This window comes from Gossypium arboreum, chromosome 11 (genome assembly GCF_025698485.1).
Source record: "Gossypium arboreum isolate Shixiya-1 chromosome 11, ASM2569848v2, whole genome shotgun sequence".
In the NCBI taxonomy this organism is placed as follows: domain Eukaryota; kingdom Viridiplantae; phylum Streptophyta; class Magnoliopsida; order Malvales; family Malvaceae; genus Gossypium; species Gossypium arboreum.
In genome coordinates, this window is record NC_069080.1 from 8,979,309 (window position 1) to 8,991,136 (window position 11,828).

Genomic DNA, 11,828 nt, shown 5'->3' on the forward strand with positions numbered 1-11,828 from the left:
GCGCCTCTCAAGTAGGCGCAACCTGTATTCGTATTTATACGCGAGTCATACTGACCCGAAAATATTTTTTTAATATAAAATAATCATTCGCGTCTGTCAGATAGGCGTGAATGAAAAAAACACCCTATTTTAGTAAATAATCTGGCTGACAACCTATTTTGGTAAATAATTTTTTTTAATTTATTTTAGTAAAAAACCCGATGCTGGTAAAACTGTAAATGACTAGGGATTCAAATCTTTCTTTAACGTATTCATTGGCTGGCTTTTGTTTAACCGCGCGGCTTTCGCTGTCAAAAAAACCCCTCAAACCATTTTCTTTTTATAAATAACCCCGTTAATGCCTCAAGCAACTCAAACAAGAAGAGGTTAAGCATTGGGAGGAGGGGTTTTTAAGATCAAAGCCAAATTAGAATCGCTGGTAATGGGATGATTTGGTTCAATCAATTCTATCCCATTTAAGTATACATTCATTCTACGGATAAAAGACCAATCGGGGGTTTCTTGGCTTGATTTTCTTGACTCTGGTTAATTTATATCTTCTCCCCTTTGTGAATACTTTCGTCTTGTTATTCTCGTGTTTTGGGTGAGGGAGGATCAATGGAGGGTAAGAAGTACATTACCGCCGAGGAGCTGAAAAAACACAACAAACCAGGAGATTTGTGGATCTCAATCCAGGGTAAAGTTTACAATGTTTCGGATTGGGCTAAGGAGCATCCTGGTGGGGAAATCCCGCTTCTGAATCTGGCTGGCCAAGATGTTACCGATGCCTTTATAGCTTATCACCCTGGAACCGCTTGGAAATATCTTGATAAGTTCTTCACTGGGTATTATCTCCATGATTTTCAGGTCTCGGATGTGTCCAAGGATTACAGAAGGCTTGTCACGGAGTTCTCCAAAATGGGTATGTTCGAAACGAAAGGGCATGTGGCTTTTTGTTCATTAGCATCTGTAGCTGTCATGTTTGCCATTGTTCTTTACGGTGTCTTGAGATGCGATAGCGTGTGGGCTCATCTGGGTGCAGCCATGGTGTTGGGAATGCTTTGGATACAAAGTACATACGTCGGTCATGATTCTGGACATTACCAGGTAATGAGTAGCCGTGGTTACAACAGACTCGCTCAGATAATCACTGGGAATTGTTTAACCGGCATCAGCATTGCCTGGTGGAAATGGACTCACAATGCGCACCACATTGCCTGCAATAGCCTGGATTATGACCCTGACCTCCAGCATATCCCCTTTTTTGCAGTCTCTTCACGTTTTTTCAATTCATTAACGTCTTGCTTTTACGGGAGGAAGTTGAATTTTGACCCTCTTGCAAGGTTTCTCATCAGTTACCAGCATTTGACGTTTTATCCTGTTATGTGTGTGGCTAGGGTGAACTTGTATTTACAGACATTACTGCTATTGTTCTCAAACCGGAAAGTCCCAGATAGAGCATTTAACATAATGGGGATCCTTGTGTTCTGGACTTGGTTCCCTCTCCTGCTTTCCTATCTACCCAATTGGCCAGAAAGGTTCATGTTTGTTCTAACAAGCTTCGCTGTTACATCCATTCAACATATCCAGTTCTGTTTGAACCATTTCTCAGCAAATGTATATGTTGGACCTCCAAACGGCAACGACTGGTTCGAGAAGCAGACCAGCGGGACATTGGACATAGCGTGTTCACCCTGGATGGATTGGTTCTTTGGTGGTTTGCAGTTCCAGTTAGAGCACCATTTGTTCCCCAGGTTGCCCCGATGCCAATTAAGGAAGGTATCTCCGGTGGTGAAGGATCTTTGCAAGAAACATAATCTACCTTACAGAAGTCTTTCTTTTTGGGATGCCAATGTATCAACGATAAAGACACTGAGAATTGCAGCAATGCAGGCCAGGGACGTAAGCAACACAGCTCCAAAGAATTTGCTGTGGGAAGCTGTTAATACACATGGCTGAGGATGAGTTGATGGGGCAAACATGGCGTATGTTTCTCAAGCTGAACTCAATTTCTTTTGTTTGCGTATTTTTCCCTGCTGTTTAGACTTATCACCCAGATTTATTTATCTGCTCTGCTTTTGTTTTATAAACTTATTATAATAATACAATACAGATCTACCTTAGATGTCTTCATTTTGTATTTTCTGTTCAAAATATTAATGAGCAAAGGCCAAAGGTGGCGTTTAAACGTACCCCTTTTGTGTATTTTGTTTTTGGCTTGACGCTAAAGCAAAGGTGTCATAATGTTCCTGATTTCTGCCTGCCATTCGTATCAAAGATTTCCTTTTTCTTCAAAAAAAAATCTCAGTTTTCTAAAGTGAGCGGAAATAATAATTTTTTTTTCTGCTTATATGTACAGATAGTAATATTTATTTATTGGTGCTTCTATGTGGAGTCCTAGCACAAGTAGAGTAAATAATAATTCTTAAGCATAAACACCTTGAAAGTTGGGGGTCAATCGTTTTAAACATGCTAGATCCACTATATCTTACGATCATATCTGGATGAATTTGAAACAAAATTACGTTCTCAATACGATCCCATCTGGAATATCACCACATAATTATTGACCATCCCATGTTTATCTTTATAACCTTCTCTTCATTCTTCTTAAAAGTGTAATTCCAAGAGATAATAAATTTTAACCATTGAATTTGCATCTCGAACACGTTTTTTTTCTATAATCTCCACCAAATAAAACTAGTATACAATTTGAGCCATTCATAAACATCAATGACCAGAGGTATGCCGTTAGCTTTACATAAAAAAAAAAAAAAAAACACTAACATGTACACAAATAATGCACATCCTTTCTAGCAAAAAATAAAAATTAAAGATTCTACTAGCATGGATTGGCTGCAAAACACACACTGATGAAGCTAGTTAGATGTTAATAATGTTGACTTTGAAATTTCCATATCTTCTTCTGGAAGAGGTTTCACATACTTACCTAAGGCCTTTTGACGGTGTTTATGCCTCATCCGCTCTTGTTTATCCTTGCTTTTCTGCTTCCTTTTCTCTTTCTGACGGTTGCGTATGTTCCTCTCTCGATCCAGTACGCCTTGCCACACAACCTCCCCTGTCGATGGCCATATCCATCTTCTCTTTGAGTGGTCTGAATCTGCTTCCTCCGCCAAATCCTCATCCATCGCCTTTAAAGTGTTCAAGGCAAACCATTTCACCCACATTTTACCTCTTCGATCTTTGAATATGTGGTATTCTTGCATCACACCGCTCTCGGGATTCACATACACCATCCGTCGTGCACTGTGGTATGCCCAAACGTTTATAAGTAGCTCGAGCATCCGTGAGTAGCAATGCTTGTCCTGTAGAACAAAATTACTACTTTGAAAGGAATGCCATTCAATAATAGAACAGGCAATTCAAGTTATAGACCCTTATACGTCAGTACTATTTGTAGGGCTCGGAGTGACTTCAGACGGTCCAATGAACAGTTATTTCCAGGTGATATAGGATTAATTTTAATAATAACAACGCACTTTATTTATACCTTGTTTGAAAGAGAAGATCAATGCAAATAAGCAAGTTACCTTTGAGAAACTTAGATAACAGTGACCACTTTGATGGTGCTCATCATACATCTGTGCATCTAATGCATCCACAAACATCCTGCCATTGAGACAAGTTATAAAATTGACATAGCTTAAACGGGTCATGAAAGAACCATTGACTGTAACAACTATAACCTTGAAAACATGACAAACTCGAGAAAGGACTTTGTCGGCAAAGCCCAACTCTGCATGACAGACCATGTGCCTCCATCTTCAGGCATGGGTGGCAAAGAATTCAATTCAGTCCTTATGCCATACATCTTTTTAAGAGTCTCAGAGAATGCAAACCTGCAATGGAATGGAAAATGAGACAAGAAAATATGCTAGTACAGTAGATACACGTGTATTTTCTACAATTCCATGCTTCTGCATTTGAAATAATTGATCTATTAAGCTCTTACTTGCAATTTCCAGCATTTATAGCATCACAAAATGACCAAAAGTCCTGCTGCAAGCTGTTTCTAGGATCCTTATCCATCCGAACCCAAAAGTACAGAGCATCACCATACTTACGCTTTTCAATGGCGCCTAACAATGATGTCTCAGCAACTTCAGACAAGGATGCCTGATTCACGCCCCACAATTAAATATGAAAAATGTATTTAATAAAAGAACAAAATATATTAAAATGTGTTCAGCATCCAGAGATAAAAGGGCTTTCTGAAGAGGAATAAATAAAACAAGGCTGGGAGTGTGGCAATGGCCTACCTTCCTAGCCGTTGCTCTCCATGACTGAAACCCTATCCAGGCATTCCTGTGTAGGTGGTCAATCCGGTTAGCAATTGCAAAAAAGGCTCCATATTCACCAAGAATATCTCGGTAGTAGGAGTTTCTAAGAAGCTCCAAACGAGATGGTCCATCAACATCATCCATCCTGGGTCTTCGACCTTTGGTGGACTGCAACAGCCATTGAGCATACATATTCCTCAGAGTTAGAGATTCCAGCAGATGAATGCCCGTCTTTTCAGCTTTAAGTTTTTATACAAATTCTTATTTATTACAAGTAAATCAATAAATTGAATAAAAACAAAAAGACCAACCCAATATGATGCTTCAATAACTCACCAGTCCAATTCCACGATAAAGAGAACTTCGGTGCAGGAAAGGCCATGTTCCTTCACCAAAGTAAGGTTCATAGATACACAATGGTTGACCAGTCCTTTCAAGTTCCCTCTCATCCCTTTCATGCAGGTCATTCCTTGCATGATCAGCCCTCTTGGCATTTCGATATACATCCTCCCAGGTGCCACGAGATTGATCAGTTCTATCTTTCAACTACAATATATTAGAAAGAGCACGAAACTTCATTCAGTAAAAACTAAACAAAGACTCCTTATATTGTTACAACTGAATTTGTGGATAACATATTACTTCCCAGAACAACTTCTTACCTCTTGTTCCTCTCGTCTCCTTTTAGTATAAAAAATATGCATCTTTTTTTCTTCCTCCCAAATCTCATATGAAAATGAATCATTCATAGCAACTGGCGAACCAAACTTCTTTCTTTGAGAATGGTTCCACTGTTCCTCTAAATTGTTTAAAAATTTGGAACTCTTGTCTTCAAGTGTAGAATTCTGAAGATTCACAAATAGATTCCATTGCCATTCTTCCTTCAACTTTGAAGGAAGTTCTATAACAGCCTTAGGAGGTGCAACTTCTGATGGAAACTTGAGAACATTTTCCAGTAGCATCGCATATCCTTCAATAGTTTCCTGAACCATCATATTTTTAACAGTTGCTCTACCAATCGAAGCAATATTTAGAGCCAATGGTGACAATTTTCCTTTGGATATCATTTGCAATATGATCTGTGTCAGAACACTAATATTCTCCTTAGGGAAAAGATAACCGTTTACCCTGTTATCTACCTAATTGTTATTTCCAACAGAAAGTCAGTAATTTGCCTCATAAACCAGAATATGGATGAACTGGGAAGAGCATTAGAAGCTTACATATTTCCTTATATTGGAGAGATCTGGTGCTATGATTGGTTTCCCATGGCTCATGGCTTTTATCAAAATTTCTGGAAATGAAGGCTCCTCAAGAAACGAGCCATATATCACAAGGTCAGTCATGCTCAGAACACCATCAACATCTCCATGAACAGCTACATGCTTCACCACCCCACTGGGATATCTTAAGTTAAGAGCAATTTTCTGGGGAACACGAAATATATGTGGAATGGATTAAACTAATGAGAAGGTCAAAAACTACGTCCACCTATAAACTTAAACCACATGTCATGGGATAAAGTAATTATGATCATACCTCAACAGCCATGCTGTAGTTGCTTGCTGAATCACTGCTTAAAACAATGATTTTAGGGTGGGAAATAGAATCATTATCAGAAGAAAAGTCGGCAAAGAGCGGCAATAAAGCCTGTAAAATAAGTGCATGCTCCAACCACAAGCCTCTGTACATAAATTGACTTCCAATAATTGCAATAAGCACTTCATTAGGTCCATAGCCCATACTCGCACGCTGATTATCTTTGTACAAATACATTGCATTCTCTCCTTTCCATGCATCAGCAGGAGAACCAGGAATAACATAATAATTTCCAGTATCAAATGTAGAATAGATCATCTGCAGAAGGAAGCCAAATCACTGGAAATTAATCTCAAGTTAAAGCCCCACTCTTAGATTAGGGGAAGTAAAGTTGCATGAAGCAGGAATGAAGTAGAAACTGGCTCAGAATATAAACCAGTTTCTAGAATATTATCCAAGAATTTAGCACTTCTTCAGACCTAAATGGGACCAAATAAAACCTATATCCTTAGCCATTATTAGTTAGTAATTTGCTGACAATGAATTGATGACCAAAAGATTATCTGATAACTATTACCGGAAGCGCATAGTTTGGGAAGACAACAACAGTAGCACGATTGAAAACATTTTTCCAATCATTCACAAGCTCAATCTGCCCTGCTGATGTGTATTGTCTTGAACGAACAGCAAGAGCTCTTTCATGGATGGTCCATATAAGTGGAAGAGATTTAAAAGGCTCCTGCATAAAACTATAACAAGTACACTCATTCATGTTAATTGACTCAGACTTGAGCATAAGTAGTAAAAATATAAAATAAAGTGTATTAATGTCTTCAGTATTATGCTAAATTGATCTTAAACGTCAGACAGCCATAGGTAAAAGGTGTTGCCAGCTATTTTTTTTTTTATCTCTACAGCAGCCAAAACTCGAGCTTCACTAAAACACAACTGCGGTTCATCTATATAGCTGTAACAATACGATCTTCTTCACTTGGAAAACCAATAAGTGTCTACAGGGGGAAACATAAGAAGAATTTGGAACTAGGAAGTTTTTCTTGCAGAGGAAATAGAATAACATATCTTACCTTGAGAAAACACTCTTGGCCTCAAGGGAGCTAACAAGTATGCCATCATAGCTGCAGATTGATACACCGTATACCATAATTAGATTCCAAAAGTGAATTCAACAGAGATTATGAACAAAATCCACGTACTTGAGCCAATCAACACCAATCCCACTGGGATTGAATTTAAGAACGGTGACTGGAACTCCAATGTTTTGCCAGACATTGTACGCAGGACCATCTTCTATGGAGTAGACCTTCCAAGGAAAAAGAATTAAAAAACAAGATTAACTTACTTTCTAAGATTCTGTTATTGTCACTGCTTTACTTTCTAAGATAAGCACTAAGTTAACAACCGAAGGACGTGTAGTATGCTCTAGACTTAACAACCAGGATTATACCATTAAAACAAAAAAAAAAAAAAAAAGAAAAAAAAAAAAAAAGAAGAAGAAAAGGAAAACAATCGAACTCACATATGGTGAAGTCCCCAGAACTTAGTGTTATTTACCTGAATTTCATAACCAATCTCTCTCAATGCATTTGCAATGGTCACCATTAGCAATTGTTGTGGGTCAACCAATAGATCAGCAAACACCTTCCAGTATGAATTTAGAAAATATATAAATCATAAGTAGCAGCATGGAGAAAAAGATCCAATAATACAAAATGTCCCCTTATAATTAATCCATTGTATAAAATTTTTTATGAGAATTATTATCACTAACCAATGCGAGCTGAGGCTTTCTATATTGGAAACGGTGTTGGCTACGGTTGAGAGCAGATGAAGATTCCAAGTTGAGTTGTTTATTTTGACTCTGAAATTTCTGTAACAGCTTACAGGGTTCCAAAGTGATATCTTCACCAAAATCTAACCCACCCATCTCTTTCAAGTATCCCAATTCACGAAATACCAAATCTTTATCATCCAAGGAATCTGGAGATTTGTCCATTACTGAACCAGGCAAAAACATCTGAAAGAACACCACAAAGAAGAGGAAAACAACAACTGTGCAAATCCATTGGATGTAATCTAGCTTGTTGAAGAGCAAGAAACGAGAAAACCTCGATCTAGTTCGGCTCAAAAAAGGGTTCCTTTCGTTCCTACTACCAGCTCTCTTCAATGAAATTGGACTTTCTAAAGAACCCATTTACATTCTCATCCAAAACAACAGCTCGATAAAGAGGAAAAAAAGAACTCAAGACCCAAAAAGCAAAAGTAAAGGTTGGAAGTGGGTGTTTCTTCAGTGTTTATTTATCACGAAAAGAGAAAAGCTAGTGACTAGTAGTATTATGATCTGTAAGTAAATATGGCTATAATAATGGGCATTTAGATGGATTTGGAAGGTCAATGAATTGTCGAAGATGAACACAGATTAGAGTGTGAAATATACATCACAAAGCAATAGACATATGGAAAGGGAATTTTCTTTGCTGGGGTCTTTTATATATATATACATATTTTAACAGATTGGTACGAGGGATGAAAGCAAAAGAAGGGATAAATTTGGAGATAAAAGGAAAGGGGTTAACGTAAGAAGTAAAGGGTAACTGTGAAACAAACACTGAAGAGAAGAGAAAAGGGTAAAGATTAAAAGACAAATAGGAATCTGGCTCCCAGCTGCAACTTTGGGTCCAGAATCTAATATTCCCCTTTATTTTAGTTAACCCTGTCTTTAGCTTAATTCAGATTTTTCTTACTGTAGTGTAAATATATTATATAATTATATATCACAATGACTTATTCTTTTACTGATAAATAGAAATTAAAAAGAAGTAATTTAGTAGGAGGGAATGGAATGCCCAATCCATCCTATTATTTTATTTATAAATAAAAAATAAGATAAGATTTATTGAGACCATTATAACAAATCAGATTTGTCAAAAAAAAAAAGTCCAAAGATTGAACTAAAATGGGTTCCTTTTACATTGGAAGTCGTTAATTTAGTATCTTTTAATAAAAAGAACAAAAAGAAAGAATGTTGTGTTAAGTAAAATAGAATAATAGATATGTAATTATAAAAATAAAAATTAGAATTTTGATTTTACTATAAATAGGAAAAGGGATGGAAATGGTCTTTTTGATAGTGCTGCCTCTATCTCTAATCTCGACTATACTCCTTTTTCATTTTCCAGGAATAAATATATTAATTTACTGTTGACCGACAATTTTCTACAGTTATTGAATTCCTATATATCCTCTCAAACAAGATAATTGCCTTCAAAACAATTGACCCAGGTTCGACTCCCGGCAAACGCATTCGATACATTTTCGAATTCTGATTTCTTTTTACAGCACTCATATCACGTGTTGAAGAAATCTAGAGCAATCAGATCATGTGTTGATGAGTAATGATATATATATTTAGTAATCCCGTGTTAAGTAGGTTAGAATAAAGAGGAAAAAAAGACTCACTTCAATTCAATGCTCTGCTGTTCTCAACAAACGTAAGTGGAAGCAATACCCATTTTCCAGGCAATTCATTTAAGAAAAAAAATTGGAGGAGGACAGCCCACACACTCCGTCATCACTGTCCATGTTTTTGCCCTGTCTATGTAAAAGCATACATTACAAACGCTAGTCACTTGTTAACCAACAAACCATACTATTCTAATGCTTTATACAACAAAAAGACGTTCATTTCTACTTGCATAATCTCAAGCAAATATTGTGACAAAAACTTGATTGATCAGCTCTGGGAAAATCCTCAGATTGACAATAAATAAATAAGCATTGCTTGCTGCTAATGAACCATGTGCATCTAAGCCCATAGAAGCATGGGATATAAGTAAAGCCTCCACCTCTTACAATGTTCATTGAGGTTGTAATTGGTTTCTGCAGGAAGGAATGATAAGATCCTCCAACTTTTTTCATAATCTGCCTAGTGGAGGACTCGAGGGCATGATCATCGACCAACCATAGCCCATACTCTCGGGCTTTATCTTCTTCTCAAAACCTGTGATATAATTATCATGAATTATAACGTGCCTCCCCTTGGTTTGCTCTTTGCTGCACCCATGTCTGGTTCTTGAAGTATAATCCTCCCGTTGGGAATTCTGTCTGGGGCAGTTATAAATCCATCTGCACAAAGTATCATCAATTCATGATTATGGGAAAATTGAGTCTCAGGACCCGAAACATCTAATAATTGATCACATACCGTCAATTTATGAATATCACAGAGAGAGAGAGAGAGAGAGAAGGCTCGTAGAAGCACAGATCTCACACCCCGGAATCGTTACATAGAGGCAATGACCAACAACAATTTGCAATGAACCAGTAATGAAGGTCCTATGATGAATGAGACACCTGACAGTTTTTGTGACATACAGAAGGAAGTAGTACATAGAAGCAAATGAAATATCTAAAGAACCTATAGGTGGATTTAACCATGCATGTTCCGTCAGCATTACGATGAACCAATTTCCGGCTTGCCAACATATGCAGTCTAAGTTACACGATTGATGATTCATTTGAATAAAAAAGAACCACATTGATAGCAATACTTTTCAAATACGGATAATGAGTTAGCCACAAGATTTAAAAGGCAATTATCAAGGTAACTAAGGAAAATCCAGAAATGAATAACAAAGAAGTAGAACGGATAAAAGGATAGAATACAACCCTAAAATGGTAATGGCGATAAGATACATAGACATACCAATCCAGCAGTTTTGTTTAGTGCCCAGTTAAAAGCAGGTTGATCGTTAGCTTTCTTTGCTTTGGACCATGGCTGAGCTTGAAGCTCCTCAGTCCATTTCTTCATAACTAGTTTTGCTCCATCCGTCGGACGCAGGAAAATCACGCAACTGCATATATATAAGTGCGACCCCTTTTTCCTGGAGGTGGCAAATCATGGGGACGGTTCAGAGGCTTCACCTGATCAACCAAAGAGAAGAAGCATGAAAAAAGTATATAATAAATGCAGCAAGGCAGCACATTATGTCCATTTTACAGTATCCTAGAGTCTGAGGTCTTGGGTGCCCATTAGGTTAATTACAGAATATAACTTTAATTAACTGCTTATATTAGCTTAATCTTAATGAATATTCTGAATGACACGTTATAAAAAATGTCGAGCACTGTTTATCCATTCCTCTGTTCCATGCTTCCAAATATGAAATTAAGCTACATATAAAGCAAAACAAATTAACAACGATAAAGCAAAGCTAGCATACATACCGCAGCCATGTCATCAGAGAAGTAAACGTCATGATTTCCTTCAAGATAGCAAAAGGGGTCTCCGAACCACACCATATCAACATCATTATACATCACACTATAGCCAAGCTCCAAAATTTGCAACAAATGCCGTAGCCTCCTAGAAGTAAAATTGAAGAACCCCTACATACCAAGCAGCCCATCAGCATCAATAAGAAAGTAACTTTCAGTAAACAAAACCCAGATATGGAAAACGGGAATTGAACCTAAGAGCCAAATTTATGGGCAGATTGTGAATCGAGTGCGGGCGGGACTAGCACGGCATGGCCAGGCCATTTTTTATTAACCTTATAAAGAGTAGCATAATCCTCAACTATCACAAGGACTTTCTCTTGGTGCTTTTGTCTGGTAATACTAATCAACCAATTGTTGAGAAAAGGCAAGTAAGGTTGGCTGACGGTGCACACATTTATGGTACCATTTTTGTTGACGAACGACGCGGCTTCAGCCATAGAGTAGTCTCGCCATTCGGAGAGAGATGATACCTTTCTCGAGTTAGAGAACATGGACTGGGACATACCTGACCAGGGTGCGAATACTTCCAGGATGACCATGAGAGAAAGGAGAACAATTACGCCTGTGCGGCTGAAGACCGAAATGGATCATTGAGAATTTGATGAAGGTGGGGAGACTGGGGAGGCATTTGAAAATGGATCAGACGACGGATCGTTGACGCAAGAATGCTGACATTGTTGCTAATAATATCAAAGATCTAGAACAAAGAGT

At 37.7% G+C, this 11,828-nt stretch overlaps 3 protein-coding genes across 3 annotated transcripts; 1 reads left to right on the plus strand and 2 right to left on the minus strand.

Moving 5' to 3' along the window:
• The first annotated feature begins 319 nt into the window (after window positions 1-319).
• Window positions 320-2,184, plus strand: LOC108473711 (delta(8)-fatty-acid desaturase 2-like). The gene has a single exon (XM_017775429.2). The coding sequence runs from the start codon at window positions 598-600 to the stop codon at window positions 1,936-1,938; it is 1,341 nt and encodes a 446-aa protein (XP_017630918.1). The 5' UTR covers window positions 320-597; the 3' UTR covers window positions 1,939-2,184.
• A 427-nt stretch (window positions 2,185-2,611) lies between these two features.
• LOC108473710 (uncharacterized) lies at window positions 2,612-8,534 on the minus strand. Its single transcript, XM_017775428.2, has 14 exons — window positions 7,609-8,534; window positions 7,392-7,478; window positions 7,034-7,140; window positions 6,905-6,955; window positions 6,397-6,568; window positions 5,820-6,137; window positions 5,504-5,707; window positions 4,943-5,419; window positions 4,617-4,826; window positions 4,260-4,448; window positions 3,953-4,116; window positions 3,687-3,839; window positions 3,531-3,609; window positions 2,612-3,305 (listed from the first exon to the last, which is right to left on the minus strand). The coding sequence occupies exons 1-14, from the start codon at window positions 8,029-8,031 to the stop codon at window positions 2,859-2,861; spliced, it is 3,081 nt and encodes a 1,026-aa protein (XP_017630917.2). The 5' UTR covers window positions 8,032-8,534; the 3' UTR covers window positions 2,612-2,858.
• A 799-nt stretch (window positions 8,535-9,333) lies between these two features.
• On the minus strand, window positions 9,334-11,708 carry LOC108470997 (UDP-D-xylose:L-fucose alpha-1,3-D-xylosyltransferase MGP4). The gene is given in 8 exon segments (XM_053021219.1): window positions 9,334-9,817; window positions 9,820-9,886; window positions 9,888-9,962; window positions 10,543-10,701; window positions 10,704-10,760; window positions 11,064-11,225; window positions 11,390-11,447; window positions 11,623-11,708. Coding segments are annotated over 8 exon segments (957 nt in total). The 3' UTR covers window positions 9,334-9,524.
• Window positions 11,709-11,828: the final 120 nt, after the last annotated feature.